This window comes from Scyliorhinus torazame, chromosome 21, assembly GCF_047496885.1.
Source record: "Scyliorhinus torazame isolate Kashiwa2021f chromosome 21, sScyTor2.1, whole genome shotgun sequence".
Classification (NCBI taxonomy): domain Eukaryota; kingdom Metazoa; phylum Chordata; class Chondrichthyes; order Carcharhiniformes; family Scyliorhinidae; genus Scyliorhinus; species Scyliorhinus torazame.
Genome location: NC_092727.1, coordinates 48250851 through 48275761, shown reverse-complemented (window position 1 = coordinate 48275761; position 24911 = coordinate 48250851). Strand labels below are relative to the sequence as shown.

Sequence of the window (24911 nt, the reverse complement as noted above, 5' to 3'; positions counted from 1 at the left end):
AAATTTGGGCTGCTCTACCCGGCGCGTCTGTGGGTTACGCACGAGGACCAGCACCATTATTTCAAGTCGCCCGAAGACGCAATGGACTTTGCCAAGAAGAAGGGGCTGGCGCAGAACTGAGAACCTTTTGGTTTAAGTTGTAACTTTTCAGAGTGATGGTTATACGTTTTGATTGTCATTTTTCTGCTGCTTCTATGTTTGGGTGAAGATGAGGAAGTATTCAGTTTCTATGGGTTTTCGGTGTTTTGGTGGGGATGGCTGGTGGGGGCTTCTTGCTTTTTTATTCCTTTGATTTGCTCTATTGGGGGGGTTCTTTGGGGATTTTCGTTTTCGGTTGTCTCCTTTGGTAATTGGGAGATTGTTCGATCTCGGTTTGAGGAGGGAAGTGGTTTCAATAGGCGGGGGGGGGGGGGGGGGAGGGAGTAGGGAACAATAGGTGGGAGACGTTTTGGCGCCGGATGCAAGGGCCAACAGGCTAGCTGGGTGAGCTAATCTACAGAAGCACAGTGGGGGGGGGGGTATATGTTCAATATATGGCAGAGGTTAGGTTACAAGGTGGTGTTGCTGGTTGGGGGGGGGGGGGGGAAGGAGGAGTTACTCTGCTGACGAGGGAGGGACTTTGGGGCAGAGAGGAGGTCGGGGTTTGGGGCTGCCAAGAGGCGGGCCGATGGAGGCGCAGCGCATGGGCTGGGGGGCGGGCCCAGGAAAGGGGATGGCTGATCGGCGGAGGGGGGGGGGGGGCGCCATGCCCCCCCCCAACCAGGCTGATCACCTGGAATGTTAAGAGGACTGAATGGGCCGGTCAAGAGGGCACGTGTGTTCGCACATTTGAGGGCTCTGAAGGCGGCGTGGTGATGTTGCAAGAGACACACCTGAAAGTAGCGGATCAAGTTAGGCTAAGGAAGGGTTGGGTCAGTCGGGTCTTTCACTCGGGGCTGGACACCAAGACGAGAGGGGTGGCGATTTTAATCAATAAGCGGGTGCAATTCCAGGTGGGCAGTATAGTATCGGGGGGGGGGGGGCGTACGTTATGTCATGGTGAGCGGTAAGCTGGAGGGGAGGAAGGTACTCTTGGTTAACGTGTATGCGCCAAACTGGGACGATGTACAATTCATAAAGAGGGTACTGGGGAAGATACCTGACCTGGACTCGCACAAGTTGGTGATGGGAGGGGATTTTAATACAGTCATCGACCCCGGCCTGGACCGGTCGTTTCCGAAAACGGGGAGGGTGCCAGCAATGGCAAAGGAACTGATAGGGTACATGGAGCAGATTGGGGGGGGGTCGACCCATGGAGGTTTAGGCCGCCGACGGGGAGGGAGTTTTCTTTTTATTCGCATGTGCATAAGGTTTACTCCCGGATTGATTTTTTTCATTCTGAGCAGGGATTTGCTGGCGGGGGTGGTGGACACGAGGTACTCGGCCATCACTATTTCGGATCAAGACCCACATTGGGTGGAACTGCAGGTTAGTGAGGAGAGCTTCCAGCGCCCGCAATGGAGATTGGACGTGGGCTTGTTGGCGGACGAGGCAGTGTGCGAGAGGGTGAGGAAGTGCATGCAGAGCTACCTGCAGGTCAACGACACGGGGGAAGTCTCAGCAGCGATGGTCTGGGAGGTGCTGAAAGCAGTGGTGAGAGGGGAGCTGATTCGATCCGGGCTCATAGGGACAGGACGGATAGGGCAGAGACAGACCGACTGGTTGAGGAGATCCTACAGATAGATAGGAGGCATGCGGCGACCCCGGGGGGTGGAGCTGTTAAGGGAACATCGGAGGCTGCAGGCTGAGTTTGTGGTGTTGTCCACAGGCAAGGCAGCGGAGCAGCTCAGAAAGGCGAGGGGGGTGTTTTATGAATATGGAGAGAAGGCCAGCAGAATGCTGGCACAGCAACTTAGGAAGAGTGAAGCGGCCAGGGAAATAGAAAAGGTGGTCGATGGGGACGGGAATCTGGTAGGGGACTCGGCTGGGCTAAACAGGGCATTCAGGGACTTTTACAGTAGGCTCTATCGCTCGTAACCCCCCACGGGGCCCAAGGGGATGAGGCGCTTTTTGGACGGACTGACCTTCCCAAGGGTGGGCAGGGAGCTAGTGGATGGGCTGGGGGCCCCAATCAGGGCCTAAGAAATAGCTGAGGGCTTGAAGGCAATACAGCCGGGTAAGGCCCCGGGGCCGGACGGGTAGCCAGTGGAATTCTGCAAGACATTCTCGGGGATATTAGGGCCGTTGTTGGTCAAGGTTTTCAATGAGGCGAGGGATAGAGGGGTGCTGCCCCCGACGATATCACAGGCCACTATTTCGTTAATTTGAAGCGGGACAAGAACCCGGAGCTATGTGGGTCTCATAGGCCGATCTCACTGCTTAATGTGGACGCCAAGTTGCTGGCGAAAGTTTTGGCCTCCAGGATTGAAGATTGTGTGCCGGATGTGATTATGGAGGATCAAACTGGGTTTGTCAAGGGCAGGCAGTTGGTGGCCAACATAAGAAGGCTGCTCAACGTGACTATGATGCCCCCGGAGAGTAGGGAGGTTCAGGTAGTGGTGGCCATAGATGCGGAGAAGGCATTCGACCGGGTGGAGTGGGACTATCTATGGGAGGTGTTGGGACAATTTGGGTTCGGTAGGGGCTTTATCGACGGGTTAGGCTGTTGTACCAGGTCCCAGAGGCTAGTGTAAGGAGGAATAGGACGACCTCGGATTATTTTAGACTGCACCGGGGGACAAGACAGAGATGCCCCCTCTCCCCACTGCTGTTTGCGTTAGCTACAGAGCCGCTGGCAATTGCTCTGAGAACTTCAAGGGGGTGGAGGGGGCTGGTTCGGTGTTGGGGGGGGGGTGGTGGTGGAGTGGAACATAGGGTCTCGGGTCGGTTTTCGGGATATAAACTGAACATGACAAAGACGGAGATGTTTGTAGTCCAGGCAAGGGGACAGGAGGGTCGGCTGGGGGAGCTACCGTTTAGGTTAGTGGGGGAGTTTTAGGTACCTAGGGATCCAAGTGGCGTGCAACTGGGGGCATTTACACAAGTTGAACTTGTCCCGGTTGGTCGATCATATGATGAGCGAGTTTCGGAGGTGGGATGCGCTACTGCTGTCTGGGAGGGTGCAGATGGTTAAGATGACAGTCCTACCGAGATTTTTATTTGCCTCCCATTTTCATCCCGCGGTCCTTTTTTAAGAGGATTAATAAAATCATTTTGGGCTTTGTCTGGGCGGGTAAGTCCCCGCGGGTGAAGAAGACGATGCTCGAGAGGAATCGGGGGGAGGGGGGCTTGCCCTGCCAAACTTCAGTAATTACTACTGGGCGGCCAATATTGCTAGGATAAGGAAGTGGGTGGTGGGGCGGGATCGGTTTGGGAGCGGATGGAGGCAGCTCCATGTAGGAGCACCAGCTTGGGGGCGTTGATAATGGCACCTCTGCCGTTCCCGCCAGGGAAATACTCCACCAGCCCCGTGGTGGTGGCGGCCTTGAGGATCTGGCGTCAGTGGAGGAGGTACGTTGGAGCAGTGGGAACATCTGTTTGGTCCCCAATATGTGACAACCACCGGTTTGCCCCAGGGAGCCTGGATGGGGGGTTTCGAATACGGCGAAGGGCGGGAATTGAGAGGATGGGGGACTTGATCCTGGAAGGGAGCTTCCCTAGCTTGAGGGCGCTGGAGGAGAAGATTGGGTTGGCAAGAGGGAACAACGTCAGATATTTACAGGTGTGGGACTTTCTGCACAGACAGGTATCATCCTTCCCGCTCCTGCCACTAAGGGGGTCCAGGATAGGGTAGTGTCTAGGGGATGGGTGGGAGAGGGGAGCATCTTGGACATCTACAAAGAACTAATGGGGGTGGAGGAGATGCAGATCGAGGAGCTGAAGCGTAAGTGGAAGGAGGAACTTGGGGGAAGAGATGGAGGACGGCTTATGGGCGGACGCATTGAGCAGAGTCAACGCGACCGCTACATGTGCAAGGCTCAGCTTGATCCAATTCAAGGTGGTCCATCAGGCCCATATGACAGTGGCCTGGATGAGTAGATTCTTTGAGGTGGAGGACAGGTGTGTAAAATGTGCGGGAGGACCAGCGAACCATGTCCACATGTTCTGGGCTTGTCCAAAACTTCGGGGATATTGGCAGGGGTTTGTCCAGAGTATTGAAAACAAGGGTGGCAATGAGTCCAGAAGTGGCGATCTTTGGAGTGTCGGAAGGTCCGGGAGTCCAGGAGGAGAAAGAGGCAGATGTTCTGGCCTTTGCCTCCCTGGTAACCCGGAGACGGATATTATTAGCTTGGAGGGACTCAAAGCCCCCGAAGTCGGAGGCCTGGTTAACTGACATGGCGAGCTTTCTCGGCCTGGAGAAGATTAAGTTCACCTTGAGGGTCAGTGTTAGGGTTCGCCCGGAGGTGGCAACCGTTCATCGACTTCTTCGCGGATAATTAATCATCAGCAGGGGGGCGGGGGGGGGGCTAGGGTAGCGTAGAGTAGGGGGTTAAATAGGCGGACCTTGAAAGGTCGGGTGTCGGTGTTTGTACTATGTTTATTGTTCTTTGTACAGTTTTTATACTGTTGTTTGTAATGCCAAAAATACCTCATTAAAATTGTTTGTTAAAAAAAAAATAATTGCTGTAAACATAACTGGTGAGAATCTTAAATTGATCAGATGATTGGTAACAGCAGTCAATTTAAGTGAAACAGAGGTCGCGATCCACCGGCCGCGTTGCATTCTCCCTCGAGCACAATGCGACCAGTGAATGCCGGGAGAGCCCTCTCATGGTCTTTCCGATAGTCTTCACGTCTTACGGGATTCACCTAAGTCGCGTGAGGCGTTGGAGTCCAAATCTTGCCCACAAGGGACGGGACCAAAAGGTGCGGCAAAGCCGGTTTAAACCGACTTCAGCGATCTTACCCAGCATCCACCGGCCTCCCGTGATTCTATGGTCTCCCCAGGGAGGCCGCACCTGGGCGTCGTTCAGCACCGGTCCACACAAACGTGGACCAGACGGTACGGCACCCGGGGTGGGTCTCCTGGGCTATCAGAGACCCCCGAGTGGTCAGGATCTGTGCAGGGTGGCTCCCTGGCCCCACCCCTGGGACCCACACGCTCACGTAGAGATCATGGCACCCTTTCAAAATGGCAGCCCGATCTCAGAGTTCAGCTCCCCAGTGCTAAAGAATATTTTAAGTATGGACTAAACCGGTGAGAAACTCCACAGGGCCCCAAAAAAATGGCTAAGTGTCATTGAATAGGGGAACTCACCGGCAGAGCCGGCGGGAAACCTCCTGAAAAACACACCACAAATTAACTTAGAAATGTTTCCAGAGAATGACGTACAGAATATCACCATCGGGATTCCTTTAAAACTAAAACTAAAGTATTGGAATTCCGTCAACGTTCTTCTTTTCCTTCCTCTAAGGAAACCACAAATACTGATGATAGAATAATATCACTGGACTACAGCGTTAGGAAAGGACTTGAGATGTTGGGAGATGGCTGACTCAGCACATGGGAGCCGAATCAAAATACAAGCAAGCACATGCACGCTCACATGCACACATGACACGGAGGCATCCTACATCCTGGACTAATGCCCAAATTCTTTTTGATTCAGCTTGTTTGCATTCACAAACTCAATAACGGCCTCAGATGTAAAACAACAACTTTAATTTAAGTTAGACAGCATCTTTTATTGAAGTAATATCTCCACGTAAGGAGATATTACATCAGAGGAGTGTCTTAAAAGGAGGTGGTGAGGTGGAGGGGGGAAATTTCAGAGCTTAGGGCCTTGGCAACTGATAGTCTGCCCACCAATGTTGGCGTGATTAAAATCGCAGGAGCATGGTAGCACGGTGGTGCAGTGGTTAGCACTGCTGCCTCACTGCGCCGAGGTCCCAGGTTCGATCCCGGCTCTGGTCACGGTCCGTGTGGAGTTTGCATGGGTTTCGCCCCCACAACCTAAAGAAATATGCAGGATAGGTGGATTGGCCACACTAAATTGACCCTTAATGCAAAAAATGAATTGGGTACACTGAATTTATTGATTTTTTTTTTTTTTAAATCGCAGGTGCACAAAAGGCCAGAATAAGATGAGTCTCAGAGGGTCATGGGGCTGAAGATTACAGAAATTACAGGTAATGGAAAGATTTGAAAACAAGGATGAACATGGTTGCTCAGCAGAGCGCACGGAGTGGTAGTTGAGCACGAAGTGGTAGCTGAGCACGAGTCCAAGCTCGCGGAGCGGGAGCGGCTGTTCAGTCAATCCCCAGGGAGTCAGGAGTAAGGTGAAATTTGATGTACTCCATTGTATATAGATTAATTCAAATAAACAATTTAATTAACTTTCACCTGCCGAGTGGTTGTTGAACTTCGCAGCTTTTACATTTGGCAACAAGGTCAATTGGGACAGCAGTCGCCAGCTCCTGGAATTGAGGGTTATCAACAACCTTGAGGCAGGGAGGTGGCACCTTGAACAGAAGCTCAACTAGAGCGTTAGCTGCGAGAGCATATCTAAGACTGGGTATTCTGTGGCAAGTGGCTCGCCCTCCTGATTCCTTAAAGCCTGTCCACCACACACAAGCCACAAGTCAGGAGGTTGACAGAATATTGTTCACTTCTCCACTTCAACACTTAAAAAGCTGTACACTATCCAGAATAAAGCAGTCCATTCGACTGGCAGCCCATGCAACACCTCAAAGATCCAGCCCTCCACGACAGTCACTGCAGTCTGTACCATCTCCAAGTTGAACTATAGCAACTCAACAAGGCTTCTTCAACAGCACTTCCCAAACCCACAACTTCCACCACCCAACACAATATTCATGCAAACAAATTCACCTCCAACGTACACATCATCCTGACCAAGATCCTAGCTTATTTGGTTATTGTGTGCAGCCTTTTGATTTAAATGCTTGGGGCCATCAATTTTTTTGCGTGACTGCGTGCATGTAGTGGCTTAAAGGGGATGATGTATTCTCAGCCTGAGCTGAAATATCTAGAATCATAGAATCTCAACAGTGCATGAGGTCATTCGGCCCATCTGCACCAATGCATTGAAAAAGCACTCTACCTAGGTCCACTCCTCTGCCATATCCCCGTAACCCCACCTAGCCTTGGACATTAGCATGACCAATCTACCTAACCTGCACATCTTTGGATTAAGGAAGGAAGCCGGAGCACCAGGAGGAAACCCACGCAGATACAGGGAGAACATGCAAACTCCACACAGGCAGTAGCCCATGGCTGGAATCTAACTCGGGCCCCTGGCGCTGTGAAGCAGCAGTGCTAACCACTGTGTTACCATTCTGCACTGGGTGCTGCAAAGCTGCACAGCTTTGAAGGAACATCAATCTTGACTTGGACATGGAGTGCCATTCATGAACTCGATCTAACCTGACTTTGGCGTGATGGGATGTGTGATGTACATTCGATATTGGATAAACAGAAGCTGGCGTAAATATCTCAGTAGCTTCTTTTGGAGACTCAAATGAGTCGGATCCTAGGATGACTAAAATACACAGTAGTTCTCGACACCAAAAAATCAATTAGTTGGTGTTTCCTACAGCTCAAAGACGGAAACTCATCTAGCGTCTTTGGAAAATTAATATCCAACGTCAGTTTTGTCAATTGTTTTAGTGTTACTACCATTTCGTAGTCTGAGTTAATGTTATTTAACATTTTGTGTCAAACTGACAATAGCCATTAAAACAAAACTAAGCCGGCATTATTGGAAACCAGCCAAATTAGTTAAGTAGATAGCCTTAGTTGTGAGGCAATTAAAGAATAACTAATTCATTGATAAATGTATTTGTAAATCTGGTAATGTAATTTGTAACACAAAAAGTTTATAACTTTAATAATTTGAAACTTGATTTTAATATGATTCTTAAATGTCATGAGAATTGGAAGATCCATTGTGCCGCCCTATGTGTCGATTATAAATGATAGACAATTATGTTAAGCAATTATTAGTCGACACTTAGGCTAAGAGAAACAATTATTTTAAAGTTAAAACAATGTGCATAATTAGGTAAAAACCAATGGCTGACAGATTTCATTATTGACAATGTATATACCAGTTGGCTATTTTCCAACAGTTGACTGCTTTCAACATCTTTAAGGTATAACAAAAGGGCCTCGAGAAGCCATATTTGGGGGTGTAGTTTTTACATGCTATCCATGTTTTCAGAGTTGTCACTTCATGTCCTGGTCTGTGCAGGGTGGTGAGCAGTCTGTTTAATTGTTAAAAGTTAAGCTTTCTCCTCTTACTGTTAATTGACACTTCACTTTTTGACTTGTTGCCTTTTAATGGTTAACAAACTTTCTGAATTCATCATTTAGTTTTCTTTCTTGCTATATAGTTAAGTTTGTAGAACCTGGTGTGATTTACAATTGGAGGGGTTATTGCAAACAAGTGAACTCCATAAACCTTTGTCAAAATAAATCTTTGTTTGTAACACTTTTGAATTGTTCAATAAAGAAGTAGCGAGACTGATATTCTGGGATTGTTCCTTTAAATTTGGTGCTGCAGTTTTAATTTCTACCCATACCTTTTAAATAAATTCCTGGTACGGATTTATAAATGTACTGTTCTATTTTCAGATGGGCTTTATTCAGTGCTAGTACCATCTTTATGCTGGCATCTAGTGATTGCCGTTACACCTTTATCAAATTGATCCTTGGTGAGACCCTCCCCACCCCCACCGAAATTCCGCCACCTTTTCCTCATTAAAAACCCTCCTGAAAACCAACCTCTGACTAATGTCACCCCACCTAATTGTTCCAGCCCTGGTGTCTGTACTCCCCAAGCCTCCATGAAGTACCTTAGGTTACCGATATTAAAGGCAGTTGATATTGAAGGCTTGTTAATCACAATATCAAGATTATAATTAAACAATCTGCAGTGACAGTCTGCTCTATGGCTGAGAGTTACTTACCTGAAACCAGATGGCATTCACTATTTTACTGAGGACAAAGAGGGGCAATATCCACAATGCACTGAAAGTGGAGTTCAGGATGAATTCCAGCCAGGACCAGACATCTCCATGTAATGAGGGGTCACCTGTTCAGACAAAAACACTGCTTTACATAAATAGCCAAAAATCAGCAACTTCAACTCAGTATAAAACAGAGAGATTTCTTACTAATGGCCAACGGTGCCTGATGCTTGGCTTTTAGTTTGTGGATGCTCGACTTACATAATTTCAAGTTCGGAAACAATGTGGAACAGAGAAATGAGTTAACCAGTCGAGTATTTCCCCAAATAAACCATACACTATTAAAATAAGGTAGAAATCACATAGCTCCAGGAAGAATCAAGAACATGGGAGTGGAGGTGAGCAGAAGACCCTACTAATAAATAATGACATCAAAAAAAATAGCGTTTCCCCTGACATATATGGAAGCTATAATCAAGCTTGAGTTCCCAAACTACTGAAATATCCGAAAATAGAGGGCAGGATCTTCCAGTCCCACTGAAGTCAACCCCCACTGCAGGTTCCCCGTTAGTGGGATGGGCAAGCCATGCAAATTGCCATTGACTTTGGTGACACCCGAGGACCCAGCTGGCGGCCATTGTTGGACTGTCTCCACCGTGGGAAAACTCGCCGAGGGGGATCTGGTAAACTCCGGCCAGTTACCATTGCCCACTATGAAATTAAATTCTCTCCACACCCCATCTTTTACAGCGACAGACCCTGTCCAATTGATGTAGGGGCGGCACGGTGACACAGTGGTTAGCACTGTTGCCTCACATCAGGTTCAATTCCGGCCTCGGATGACTGTCTGTGTGGAGTCTGTACGTTCTCCCCATGTCTGCGTGGACTTCCTCCGGGTTCTCCGGTTTCCTTCCACAGTCCAAAGATGTGCGGGTTAGGTGGATTGGTCATGCTAAATTGCCCGTAGTGTCCAAAGGTTAGGTGGGGTTATGGATAGGCTGGGGGAGTGGGCCTAGTTAGGTTGCTCTTTCAGAGGGTCAGTGTCGACTCGATGGGCCGAATGGCCTCCTTCTGCACTAGGGATTCTATGAACTAGTCATAGCCAAGACTTGGTGACAAACACTCTTGTGGCAAGATTGCTGAAATCTATTGTATCTGACCAGTACCATGAGAAATAAAACTACAACATGTTCTATGTTCTAAAGCACAGAGCATTGGCTAAGTTTGCCCAGTTAAGATCACCCTTCTAACTTGCAGTATCAGAAAAGGTAGCCTGGGCAGCATGGTGGCGCAGTGGTCCCAGGTTCGATCCCGGCTCTGGGTCACTGTCCGTGTGGAGTTTGCACATTCTCCCAGTGTTTGCGTGGGTTTCGCCCCCACACCCAAAAGATGTGCAGGATAGGTGGATTGGCCATGCTAAATTGCCCCTTAATTGTGTCATGAGAATGTTGTTTTAAGAAATGTTTGGCTGCTCATTTTACTGCAGTGATGTCAGAGTGTGGGTGGAGCTGGGCTGTGTCAGCTTTTCACTTTCGTTTTAGGCTGTTTGCTGCAGGGTGTGTTTTAGTTTTGTTTTCAGTGTTGGATCTGAAGCCAGACAGAGCAGGTGTACTGTTGATCTCTCTGCCATGAAAAGACTATCACTTGATCATTTGGTGAATTCAGAATTATAAATGTTCTCAGTAGTGAATGTAAACCTAATGTGCTTCTGTTAAAAGGTGTTTCTTGGGTCTTCTGGATGTTGTTTGGGAAGATATTAAGGATTACTTAGTGTTGTATTTGAATTGATGGTTGCTAAGATGTTCACTGTATGTGTTAAAAAGGTTAACTGGAGTTCATAGAATAAACATTGTTTTGCTCTAAAAAATACTTTTTGATTTCTGCTGTACCACACCTGTAGAGTGGGCCGTGTGCTCCCCATACCACAATCTATTAAAAGTTGTGGGTCAGGTGAACTCCATGATACACTTTGGGGCTCTCTAAACCCTGGCCCATAACAATTGGAAAAAAATAATAATTGGGTACTCTAAATTTATATATAAAGAAAAGGTAGCCTAAAACTAGCACTTGTGTAACCCACCCACCAGATCCTTTCCAAAGATGGTAAGTGTATTTGAAACCATTTGTGTAGTCCTTGTTCTTGGAGACAATGATATTAATGCTGCGGCTGTTGAGAGCGAGGTTCAGGCTGCCCCACAAGCTGCACTAGCAGCTGTGGGAAGTGGGCTTCGGGCCGCACTAGCAGCTGTTGTTGCAACAGTAGTGGGCATTGGGCAGTTGACTGGCAGAAGATTTTACCATTACCTCATTCTGCCCAATTACAAACAACATGGCCCAGTCAAACAGACTGAACTGTTTTTATCCATTAACATGATGGTGCATTCGGGAAAATTATAAATGCCTCAATAAAATATTTTCTAAGAAAACAAACTTGAAGGTGCAGTCAGGTCCAGCACGGTGGCACAGTGGTTAGCACTGCTGCCTCACGGCACCGAGGTCCAGGTTCAATCCCGGCTCTGGGTCACTGTCCATGTGGAGTTGCACATTCTCCCAGTGTTTGCGTGGGTTTCGACCCACAACCCAAAGATGTGCAAGGTAGGTGGATTGGCCATGCTAAAATTGCCCCTTAGTTGGAAAAAATGAATTGGGCACTCTAAATTTAAAAAAAAACACGACGGTGCATTCTCTAATCTTATAACTCTAAACGGGGCTTGAAATTGAATTCTTACCTCTCTTACTGCGATCAGGTGGGAACAGGACTGGGCCATTCAGTTCCGTTCCACAATTCTATTAGATTACTCCCAATCTGTACTTCACCTTCATGTACAAACTTTGGCCCATATCTGTTAACATCCTTAACTACCAAAATCTATTGCTCAGATAACTCGGCACAGCCAACAGGTTGAACCTGGGCTTCCTGGTCTGTACAGTCAGTTCCACACAATGCATTTACTGAAGTAACCAGGGAGCTTTGTTGGAAGTTTTAGTTCCTCATGGGATGCTAACAGTTACTTGTCCCAGATTCATGAAATACCTCCACACACTTTCCTTCTCTCTCACGGTAGTAGTTTCCTTACCAATAATACGTGCAGTGATGGCTTGAAGCAGAGGGATAAAGACTCGGTAGAAGACCAGGATACTCAGCTGTGTGGAGGGAACGAGACACACAGGTGTTACAGCATTACTTGACATATTTACTGCAATAAAATGCACGCTACACGAGTTTCTGCTGCCCATTGCCCCGACAGGAAGAGATGAGTACAGTGCATACTTTTCCAACTTTAAAAGTCCAGTTTTCTCGGTTCAAGCAATGATGGCAGCCATCGAGTTACCTTGCCCGTGGGGCTGGTTTAGCACACTGAGCTAAATAGCTGGCTTTTAAAGCAGACCAAGGCAGGCCAGCAATGTGGGTTCAATTCCCGTACCAACCTCCCCGAACAGGCGCCGGAATGTGGCAACTAGGGGCTTTTCACAGTAACTTCATTTGAAGCCTACTTGTGACAATAAGCGATTTACATTTTCAATGGCCATTCTGCATGGGTGATTCTGGGCAAGTGTCAGCCGGCTGTTCCTGAGCACATTATAGGCAACACCAACCGCCCAACCTTAAAACTCATCTGAACAAGAAGCATTTTCTGATTTATACCCTTCTAACTCAATGTCCACCCTAGCTGAGATGGGCCAATTCCTCAAAGACTAGCGGAGCAAAAGTGGAAGTTTTCTGTCCCATCGGACTCAGGACAACACTGCATTTACACAAGGAACTATTAGAATAACCATACGGAGACGAAATGCAGAAAGAGATTGAAAACCAACTGCACGATTCTCATATTGAATCGTTTAAAATATTTATGCAAAATTCTTGTTTGCTAGTTTAACAATTGTTTAGAACAGGTTAAAACCATCGATAAAAGAGTTTAATTGAAGAACATTAGTGTGTTAACTGCTATAGACCACATCAATCTTAACAGCTGGGAAATGGAGAAGGGAATTTGATCCTGTGAAAATTAAACAACCCGAACTACGATTACAATGACATTCAATCTAATAAAGACCGCAGAAGAACGATCCGGGGTCCTGTTCAGCAATACATTACCCAACACAAATGTGAGGAGGAGCGTTTTGCTCGGCAATTAATTAATCGCAGTTTTGCTATTTTTGTAATGAACTATGCATTGTATTACATATTACTGTAGAATGTGAATTTGGTATTTTTTCAGATGCATTTAGCACAATTTCATGCTCTGTACAGGTTTTACCACCTCAAGACAAGTGCAGTGTAGCCACTGGTTGTTTACCACCTCAAGACAGTGCAGTGTAGCCACTGGTTGAAGAAAACATGTTAGCCAATTTTTGCCCAGCAATAACATAAAGGTCCAGCTTTGTTAACTTAGGATGGCATTGGTACAATAGGGAGTTGACCTTAATTATGAGATCAAGACGTAGAATCAGTTTGGATTGAGATGAGAATTAGTAACAGTCAGAAGTCACTTGTATGAGTGGTATATAGGCCCTTAAAATGGTATAAGGAATAAATATTGGGAACTTGTGAGAAAGATACAGCAATAATCATGGGCAGTTTTAATCTACAAAAAGATTGAACAAATGAGATTGGAAAAGGTAGCCTGGATGATGAACTCTGAGTGCTGTTGGGACAGTTTCTTAGAGCAGCGCACTCGAGCACAAACCAGAGAGTAGGCTACACTAGATTTGGTGCAGCAGAGCAATCCCCAATTACATCTGGTAACAGAGCAATGCCCAATTACAGCCGGTAACAGAGCAATGCCCAATTACAGCTGGTAACCGAGCAATGCCCAATTACAGCCGGTAACAGAGCAATGCCCAATTACAGCTGGTAACCGAGCAATGCCCAATTACAGCCGGTAACAGAGCAATCCCCAATTACAGCCGGTAACAGAGCAATCCCCAATTACAGCCGGTAACAGAGCAATCCCCAATTACAGCCGGTAACAGAGCAATCCCCAATTACAGCCGGTAACCGAGCAATGTCCAATTACAGCCGGTAACAGCGCAATCCCCAATTACAGCCGGTAACAGCGCAATCCCCAATTACAGCCGGTAACAGAGCAATCCCCAATTACAGCCGGTAACAGAGCAATCCCCAATTACAGTCAGTAACAGAGCAATCCTCAATAATAGTCGGTAACAGAGCAATCCTCAATTAGTCAGTAACAGTGCAATGCCCAATTACAGCCGGTAACAGAGCAATGCCCAATTACAGCCGGTAACAGACAATGCCCAATTACAGCCGGTAACAGAGCAATCCCCAATTACAGTCAGTAACAGAGCAATCCTCAATAATAGTCGGTAACAGAGCAATCCTCAATTAGTCAGTAACAGTGCAATGCCCAATTACAGCCGGTAACAGAGCAATGCCCAATTACAGCCGGTAACAGACAATGCCCAATTACAGCCGGTAACAGAGCAATGCCCAATTACAGCCGGTAACAGAGCAATGCCCAATTACAGCCGGTAACAGACAATGCCCAATTACAGCCGGTAACAGAGCAATCCCCAATTACAGTCAGTAACAGTGCAATCCCCAATTACCGTCGGTAACAGAGCAATCCCCAATTACAGCCAGTAACAGAGCAATGCCCAATTACAGTCAGTAACAGTGCAATCCCCAACTACAGTCGGTAACAGAGCAATCCCCAATTACAGCTGCTAACAGAGCAATCCCCAATTACAGCCGGTAACAGAGCAATGCCCAACTACAGCCGGTAACAGAGCAATCCCCAATTACAGTCATGATGTGGAGATGCCGGCGTTGGACTGGGGTGAGCACAGTAAGAAGTCTTACAACACCAGGTTAAAGTCCAACAGGTTTGTTTCAAATCACTAGCTTTTGGAGCACTGCTTCTTCCTCAGGTGAATGAAGAAGTAGGTTCCAGAAACATATAGACAAAGTCAAATATGCAAGACAATGCTTTGAATGTGAGCATTTGCAGGTAATTAAGTCTTTACAGATCCAGAGAGAGGGGTAAACCCAGATTAAAGAGGTGTGAATTTCACGGCGCCGAGGTCCCAGGTTCGATCCCGGCTCTGGGTCACTGTCCGTGTGGAGTTTGCACATTTTCCCAGTGTTTGCGTGGGTTTCACACCCACAACCCAAAGATGCGCAGGGTAGGTGGATTGGCATTGCTAAATTGCCCCTTAATTGGAAAAAAATGAATCGGGTACTCTAAATTAAAAATATATATATATATATATTTTTTTTTTAAAAAGGTGTGAATTGTGTCAAGCCAGGACAGTTGGTAGGATTTCGCAGGCCAGATGGTGGGGGATGAATGTAATGCGATATGAATCCAAGGTCCCAGTTGAGGCCGTACTCATGTGTGCGGAACTTGGCGATTAGTTTCTGTTCGGCAATTCAGTGTTGTCGCGCGTCCTGAAGGCCGCCTTGGTGAACGCTTACCCGGAGATCAGAGGCTGCATGCCCTTGACTGCTGAAGTGTTCCCCGCCTGGAAGGGAACATTCCTGCCTGGCGATTGTAGCACAGTGTCCGTTCATCCGTTGTCGCAGCGTCTGCATGGTCTCGCCAATGTACCATGCTTCGGGACATCCTTTCCTGTAGCATATGAGGTAGACAACGTTGGCCGAGTCGCACGAGTACGTGCCGTGTACCTGGTAGGTGGTGTTCTCACATGTAAGGTGGTACCCATGTCGATGATCTGGCACGTCTTGCAGAGATTGCCATGGCAGGGTTGTGTGGTGTCGTGATCGCTGTTCTGAAGGCTGGGTAGTTTGCTGCTAACAATGGTTTGTTTGAGGTTGCGCGGTTGTTTGAGGGCAAATAGTGGGGGTGTGGGGATGACCTTGGCAAGGTGTTCGTCTTCATTGATGACACGTTGAAGGCTGCGCAGAAGATGTCGTAGTTACTCCGCTCCGGGGAAATACTGGACGACGAAGGGTACTCGGTCGGTTGTGTCCAGTGTATGTCTTCTGAGGAGGTCGGTGCGTTTTTTTGCTGTGGCGCGTTGGAACTGTCGACCGATGAGTCGAGCGCCATATCCCGTTCATACGAGGGCATCTTTCAGCGTCTGTAGATGTCTGTTACGTTCCTCCTCGTCTGAGCAGATCCAAGGCAGCCTTCAGGACGCGCGGCAACGCAGAATCGCCGAACAGAAACCTATAGCCAAGTTCCGCACACGAGTATGGCCTCAACCGGGACCTTGGATTCATGTCGCATTACATTCACCTCCCACCATCTGGCCTGGGCTTGCAAAATCCTACCAACTGTCCTGGCTTGAGACACTTCACACCTCTTCAACCTGCGATTACCCCTCTCTCTGGATCAGTAAAGACTTAATTACCTGCAAATGCTCGCATTGAAAGCATTGTCTTGTATCTTTGACTTTGTCTATATATATGTTTCTGGAACCTACCTCTTCATTCACCTGAGGAAGGAGCAGTGCTCCGAAAGCTAGAGATTTGAAACAATCTGTTGGACTTTAATCTGGTGTTGTAAGACTTCTTACTGTGCTCACCTCAGTCCAACGCCGGCATCTCCACATCATGGCTACCATTGACACCGCAAGCTGCCGGCTCAAAGTGGAGAGGATCTCCAAGAAGATCGCGCATACAGACACTGACATTACGTTTCTACAAAGATGCAAGAAAGCAAACAAGATCCCGAAAGGGCTACAGATCACAAACCCACTCAAGTCGACCTACAACACAGGCTAGACTGAGATACTCTACCTTCGCACCTCTCTTACACTCCTCCACTACCTCGTACACCAGCTCTACAGCAGACGCTGCAACCTGGAAATCAAGATAGAGTCCATATTCTCAACTTGCGTTCAGGACGCAGCAGACCAGCTGCGGAACACCGCCGAACAGATGAGACAACGATACTACGCCACCTATATGCACACCAAGAACAGGAAGTTTGAGAAACTCGGCATCACCACCAGCAGCAACAAAGTCTCCCCCAGTACCACAGTAGAAAACAATACAGGGAAATCTATTGTCTACTTGTCAGACTACACCCTTCAACCAGACAAAATCGAAGACCGCAGCAAAGGGCTCAATTTCTGCACCACCACCAAAATGGACCCCATCAGTCTCGCGGCAGACACGGAGGAATTCATCAGGCGAATGAGGCTCCGGGAGTTCTTCCACAGACCACAAGAGGCCGACAGCGAACCCAATGAGACAACCAATGAACCTGAGCAGCAGACTGAGAGATCTGCAGTGTGTCAACTGCAGATGAAGGTCACTGCCCTAGACTCGACATGTATGCTCAAGCTGCCAGGAGTCACGTCAATGCCAGATTCATGAGTCGTATTCACAAGACAGCCCCGAACATCACCCAAGCACAGCGCGTCATCCACGCTCCCAAGACCAACCGCAACATCGTCATCAAACCAGCAGACAAAGGAGGGGTCACCGTCTTACTGAACAGAACGGACTACTGCAAAGAAGTGTACCGACAACTCAACAACCAGGAACAATACAGACAGTTACCCGCAGATCCAACCAAGGAACACACCCGCCAACTCAACAGACTGATCAAGACCTTGGATTCAGACCTTCAGAGCACCGTACTCATCCCGCAAACTCCCCGCGTTGGAGATCTCTACTGCCTCCCGAAAATACAAAAGGCCAACACACCAGGTCGTCCTATCGTATCAGGCAATGGGACCCTGTGTGAGAACCTCTCTGGCTGCATCACGGGCATCTTGAAACCCATCCTACAAGGAACGCCCAGATTCTGTCGCGACACTACAGACTTCTTACAGAAACTCAGCATCCATGGACCAGTTGAACCAGGAACATTCCTCGTCACAATGGACGTCTCGGCACTCTACACCAGCATCCCCCATGACGACGGCATTGCTGCAACAGCCTCAGTACTCAACACTGACAACTGCCAATCTCCAGGGGCAATTCTGCAACTCATCCGCTTCATTCTGGATCACAATAACTTCACCAACGACAACCAAGTTCTTCATCCAGATACACGGAACAGCCATGGGGACCAAATTCGCACCTCAATATGCCAACATCTTCATGCACAAGTTTGAACAAGACCTCCTCATCGCACAGAACCTTCAACCGACATTATACACCTGATCCATCAATGACTTTTTTTCCTTTGGACCCACGGCGAGGAATCACTGAAACGACTACACAATGACATCAACAAGTTCCATCCCACCATCAAACTCACCATGGACTATTCTCCAAAATCGGTTGCATTCCTGGACACACTCATCTCCATCAAGGATGGTCACCTCCCACGGATAACCTCGCGATGCTCCACTTCTCCAGCTTCCACCCTAAACACATTAAAGAAGGCATCCCCTATGGACAAGCCCGCCGTATACACAGGAGCTGCTCAGACGAGGAGGAGCGTAACAGACATCTACAGACGCTGAAAGATGCCCTCGTACGAACGGGATATGGCACTCGTCTCATCAATCGACAGTTCCAACGCGCCACAGCAAAAAACCTCACTGACCTCCTCCGAAGACAAACACTGGACACAACCGACAGAATACCCTTCGTCGTCAAGTATTTCCCCGGAGCGGAGAAACTACAACATCTTCTGCGCAGCCTTCAACATGTCATCGATGAAGATGAACATCTTGCCACGGTCATCCCCACACCCGCACTACTTGCCTTCAAACAACTGTGCAACCTCAAACAAACCATTGTTTGCAGCAAACTACCCAGCCTTCAGAACAGCGACCATGACACCACACAACCCTGCCATGGCAATCTCTGCAAGACGTGCCAGATCATCGACATGGGTACCACCATTACACGTGAGTACACCACCCACCAGGTACGTGGTACATACTCTTGCGACTAGACCAACGTTTTCTACCTCATACGCTGCAGGAAAGGATGTCCCAAAGTGGTACATTGGCGAGACCATGCAGACGCTGCGGTAACGGATGAACGGACATCACGCGACAATTGCCAGGCAGGAATGTTCCCTTCCAGTCGGGGAACGCACAACGCAGAATCGCCGAACAGAAACTGATAGCCAAGTTCCGCACACACGAGTACGGCCTCAACCGGGACCTTGGATTCGTGTCGCATTACATTCTCACCCCACCATCTGGCCTGGGCTTGCGAAATCCTACCAACTGTCCTGGCTTGAGACAATTCACACCTCTTTAACCTGGATCACCGCGCTCTCTGGATCTGTAAAGACTTAATTACCTGCAAATGCTCGCATTCAAAGCATTGTCTTGCATATTTGACTTTGTCTATATATATATATATATAGACAAAGGAACGTACCTTTTCATTGACCTGAGGAAGGAGCAGTGCTCTGAAAGCTAGTGATTTGAAACAAACCTGTTGGACTTTAACCTGGTGTTGTACAATTACAGTCGGTAACAGAGCAATCCGCAATTACAGCCGGTAACAGAGCAATCCGCAATTACAGCCGGTAACAGAGCATTGCTCGATCACAGCCGGTAACAGAGCAATCCCCAATTACGGTCATAGAATTTTTTTACAGTGCAGAAGGAGGCCATTCGGCCCATCGAGTCTGCACCAGCTCTTAGAAAGAGCACCCTACCCAAGGTCAACACCTCCACCCTATCTCCATAACCCATTAACCCACCCAACACTAAGGGCAATTTTGGACACTAAGGGCAATTTATCATGGCCAATCCACCTAACCTGCACATCTTTGGACTGTGGGAGGAAACCGGAGCACCCGGAGGAAACCCACGCACACACGGGGAGGATGCGCAGACTCCGCACAGACAGTGACCCAAGCCGGAATCGAACCTGGGACCCTGGAGCTGTGAAACAATTGTGCTATCCACAATGCTACCGTCGGTAACAGAAAGTTGCAAATACAGCCAGCAGCCAGTTGCAATTACAGGCTGCAATAGAAATATTGTACCTCTGACATAACTTTTCTCTTCAATTACATGTCAGCTGCTAGGTGGTGGTGTGGCGTAGTTAACAACTAAGGCAGAGAGAGTAGACCCCTTCTTTTATCAGCTATCAACAATTACAGGACATAAATGTCCTCAATTTCTTACCATTTATAAAACAGAGGTTGCTGAGCTTTGTTAAACTAAACTAGATAGACTTTTTGGTGGATAAATATAGGTTTTGTTGCTCAATCAGCTGTGGTTTAGGTAAAAATAAGGAAGTTAACCAAGTCAAGCTCACCACATTCTGGAAGCACCATCCTTTTGGATGACCCGACAGTAATACAATGGCCTTACCCAGAATATTCCTCCATTCCAGGCACAGCACTGCACGATCCGGTGTGCTATTCGGGGCTCACTGAAAAACAGTAGCAGATGTCTTTCGTCAGATAGAAAAAACTGCATGTGAGGCTGGTCTTTATTCCGACAGACAGATGCATACAAACTTTACTTCTATGCACACACATTGTACATTGCACGCGTGCCACCCAGTGTTTACCACGCAAATCATAAAAGTTTCAATAGTGAGGCCAGTCAGGCTCTGTACTGGTTTCCAGAATGGAACGGTCTTGCAGGAGTGCACTTCCATACTCATTCCTGGTTTCTTCTATATGCTCCTCCAACCTTTTAAAATCTAAATCCTGCATTTGAAGCAGTGGTAAAATGTTCTGAATCTTCACATCTTGTGTAAAAATGTCATCTTATCTCTTTGCTGATCCTACTGGTACTAGTCTGGAAGCTATGCCTCATTGTTAACAACCTAGAATCATCAATTGAATTTCCAATCCCACTACACACCCCTCTATCATTGTTACCTAGGTTATTTAAAGTCCTAACCTGTAGCCCCGAGGAACCCCTGGGCAGGAGTGGACAAAGTCAAATTACTGACCGTTGCCACTTTGATGGGAGAATGAGAGACTACATCTTTGCAGATCCCTCCTCCTACAGTGTCTGCAGCTGTTACTTTATCAATTTAACTCATTCACACCGACTTCCAATCAGGTGCTATCTTAATGCAATCTTCAACCCATGTAAGGGTTGTAGACAGGAATTTAGTACAAACATGTTAACTGATGCGTTAAAATTAGTGAATGTAGGAAATGAAGTCCTTCCATATTGATGTGTTTATATCAAAAAGCAGGAATAATACGATTGCGGAGCCTCCCAATGTCAATTCCCGGTTCGATCTTTCCTGCACTCTTTATTCCAGGTGTCTCTCATTCTGGGTTGCTTATTCTTTCAAACTTTCATTCCTGCTTTATCACAATATTCTATGCTCATTATAGAGTCGATACGGGCCACGTTAGACAATATCTGCTGGGTCAATATAGCAGTGACTAACCCTCGCACAAACAGCTTGGGCGTTTAAATTGGTTTGCTGGCTTCTGTGGCCCCCAGCAATTATTGAATAAAGCTGAAGGCTTATTGCTGGTTGAACAGGACAGTGGGGATTGCTGGAAATTCTGCTGCAGACCAACCTTTCTTCACACCATAGTGGAACAAAGCAACAAATATCTCAGTTTGATATGTCTTCCATAAAAGTAACAGGCAAACTGAAGACTGCTAGGTGCAGCAACAGACACCAATGATACAGACTGTCCTGTATCTGTGATGTTGCAGCAACAGACACCAATGCTGTAGTTTTTGTCCTACTCATGAAGACCTGTCGGTCGCTCTCACTCTATTCATTTTTCACATTGCTAATCCTAGACTCCCATTTTTTTGAGATATTATCCTCTTCAATATTGGGTAAAGTGAAATTTTGAAGTTAACTGCAACTGCGACACTTGCATTTTGGGGTGTTCAGCTCCAAACTGACTCTGAAACAAAGCGCAGTGAAGCCCCATCTGCTGAGCTGACACTGTTCCAGTTTCAGACCAGACCCCAATTCTGGGTTCAGGTTATATTTAAACTGCAACTATGGAGTCAGTTCAAAGCGCCCTTGCTGTTTCACAGTTTCAGTTCTTGTTTCCATTTTATACTGGGTTCCTCAAACTTTTTTATTATTTACCCTTATCAATTGTTACTCAGTCAAATATTTGGCAGTGTGCCTGGATTGCTTTGTACGGAGAGCTCCGGTCTCTTTCACAGTCCAAAGATGTGTGGGTTAGCTGGATTGGCCATGCTACACTGACACTTAGTGTCCAAAAGGTTAGGTGGGGTTGCGGGGGTGGGGTGGGGCATGGACCTAGGTGAGGTGCTCTTTCAAAGATTCGTGCAGACTCGATGGGCTGAATGGCCTCCTGCACTGTAAGGATTCTTGGAGACACATGATGGAATTTATGAGATGGTTCCTTCATTTATAGAGAAAAATGTTTTGTACTCGTCCTCCTGTCACCTCTTCCAGTATGCCTTTAGAAAGTAAGTCACAACAGTGATAATTACCATCTTTCTTGTTTAAAGAACTTTATACTTGAAGTTTTATTCAAATATATCAGTAATTAGTTTTAAAGTATTAGGAAGAATGAAAGCAGTGAACGAGACACAAAGAGGTGAAATACATCTCACCAATAATTTTAGTAAAAACATTGGTGCAAACACAAAATGGGATTCCTTTGGATTTTCTTTGTTGAACTAATGGAAGAATTTCACTCCAGTGAACAAAGATTACATTCTCCTCTGCTCCCTAATGTGAGCATTTCCTGCTTTATACTCGAGCCAAATAGTTCATAACATGCAGTGTTTAAATGTGTTGAACTTCCTATCATATTGAGTTTCACTTAATCTTCATCTGGACTTTTTGTGAAGCATGGTAGCACAGTGGTTAGCTCTGCTGCCTCACAGCAGGTTCAATTCCGGCCTCTGCTGACTGTCTGTGTGGAGTTTGCACATTCTCCCCGTGTCTGCATGGGTTTCCTCCGAGTGCTCCGGTTTCTTCCCACAGTCCGAAGATGTGCAGGTTAGGGGATTAGCCATGATAAATTACAGGGATAGGGCGGGGGAGTGGGCCTAGGTACCGTGCTCTTTCGGAGAGTCGGTGCAGACTTGATGGGCTAAATGGCCTCCTTCTGCATTGTAAGGATTCTATACTGGCAGTGAATGTAAAAGGAAATATTCAGGCCCTGAAATTATGCTGCGAGTTCCAAATGGACTTAATGTGCTCCTCTCAAATTGCTTCATGTTTTAGAGGAGACATTGACCTGCTAAAAATAAAAGCACCTCTGGTAAAAGAGCAGTCCGGAATTTCAGACAAATACATCAAGTATAATTTCAACACCTTTTAACGAATATTGAAGTTAAGCTTTCTGCCCTTATTGCATTAGTCCAATGCTAATGACAAAACTAAACTCAGTGTTAGCATGGTAAACATGACCACTCAAACATGCAGGCTTCTCACTCACTCTATATTGAAAATCCTTTGCCATTAGGAAGCCAGTGTCTACTCACTTTTCCTCTCTCTTATCCTCAATCTGGGCCCTCCGATGTGCCAGTACGCTACGCTGCTCCTTCTTCCTCCTCTGTTCTTCCCGCTTCTGGTGAATCCGCTCATCGAGCTTGGAGATGGTTCGTATTCCGAAGACAGAATCTTTTATCCCCTGAAATAAAAATAGGTGGGCTTCTTGAGCACTGAAAGCTTTTCTATCTCTTCTGACTCTTAACTAATCAGTCAGCTTTCCTCCATAACACGATGCTAAATGTGGTGTTTTACCGTGACACTGTGACTCCCCAGGCCGAAATCCGAAGAGTCATGAATGGTGCCGAACACTGAAGATTGCACAGTGAATATTCGCACTTCTGACCTTATGATGAGGAACTCCTGGAGCCGAGATGACTGACCTCCAACAATCACAACCATCTTCCTTTGTTCTATGCTAGGTATGACTTCAACCAGTGAAGAGTTCCCCGATTCCCATTGAATTCAGTTTAGCTGGGACTCCTTGATGTCACATATGGTCAAACGCTGCCATGATGTAAAGGGCTGTCACTCTCATCTCACCTCTGGAGTTCAGCTTTGTCCATGTTTGAACCAAGGCTGTACTGAGGTCAAGAGCTGAGCGACCCTGGCGGAACCCAACCTGAACGTCATTGAGCAGGTTATTGCTAAGCAACTGCCATTTGATAGCACTGTTGATGACCCTTTCAATCACTTTACCTGAAGACTGAGAATAAACTGATGGAGCGGTAATTGGCCGGATTGGGTTTGTCCTGCTTCTTGTGTACAGGACGTACCTGGGCAATTTTCTACATTGCTGGGTAGATGTCAGTGTTTTAGCTGTACGGAAAAGCTTGGTTGGGGGCAAGGCACCTGAAATATTTAACCTGCGTAGCTATGGACCAGGTGCTGGAAAGTGAGACTGAAATGAGCGGATAGTTTCCTTTTTCCATCTTTTTGGTCAGCGCAGACATGATGGCTGAATGCCCTTTCTGTGCTGTAACTTTTCTTTGTTTCTATGGATACGTAGAGGGCACTTACAGTACGATAACATCCCCAGTGTCTTTTGTGAAACAGCCTTTATCCACTCAAAAATATTCTGGGCCACTTAAAATTCCAATTAACGGAAATTCAGGTTCAAACTTTCATTTGGTCGGGCGGCTAATGGCAGTAATTCGGGAGTATTATTTCTCAGACAGTGTTAACTAAAACCCTCCCTGTCTGCCTATTCAGGTGCTTGTTAAAGATGCCATGGCATTATGCAGAGGACTGTATGTTCTCTGGCGTTTTGGCCAATATCCTTCCCTCAAGCTCAACTGGTTTCCTCTCTCTAAACTGTCAGATCATTTATGCAGCACCCAGTTCTGGATGAGCAGCAGTTGGGAAGACTGAAGCCATTGTCTTTGATCCCGGCACAAACTCTTATCCCAAGCTACCAACTCCATCCCTGTCCCTGCCAATAGTTGGAGGCTAAACCAGTCTCTGTTTGCAACCATTTTGTCATATCTGACTCCGAGATGAGCTTTTCCAACATCATTTTAACACCGAGATTGCCAAAATCCATCTCCTTATCATTGTCCAATTTCTCCCACCTCAGCTCAGCTGCAGGTGAAACCTTCATCGTTGCCTCTGTTAACTTCAGAATTGACTATTCCGATGCATGCCTGGCTGGCCTTCCACAGTCTACCTCAGTTAA

The 24911-nt window shown here is 47.0% G+C and overlaps 1 protein-coding gene across 2 annotated transcripts in view; it reads right to left on the bottom strand.

The window, feature by feature from the left end:
* The window catches only part of ei24 (EI24 autophagy associated transmembrane protein), a 67239-nt gene that overhangs the window by 26337 nt on the left and 15991 nt on the right, over positions 1 to 24911 (bottom strand). For both annotated transcript variants that reach the window (XM_072486764.1, XM_072486763.1), the window contains 4 exons: positions 23230 to 23378; positions 20140 to 20200; positions 11988 to 12054; positions 8911 to 9035 (listed from right to left, as the gene is read on the bottom strand). In XM_072486764.1, coding sequence (XP_072342865.1) covers positions 8911 to 9035; positions 11988 to 12054; positions 20140 to 20200; positions 23230 to 23378 — 402 coding nt within the window. The remainder of the gene's footprint in view (positions 1 to 8910; positions 9036 to 11987; positions 12055 to 20139; positions 20201 to 23229; positions 23379 to 24911) is intronic.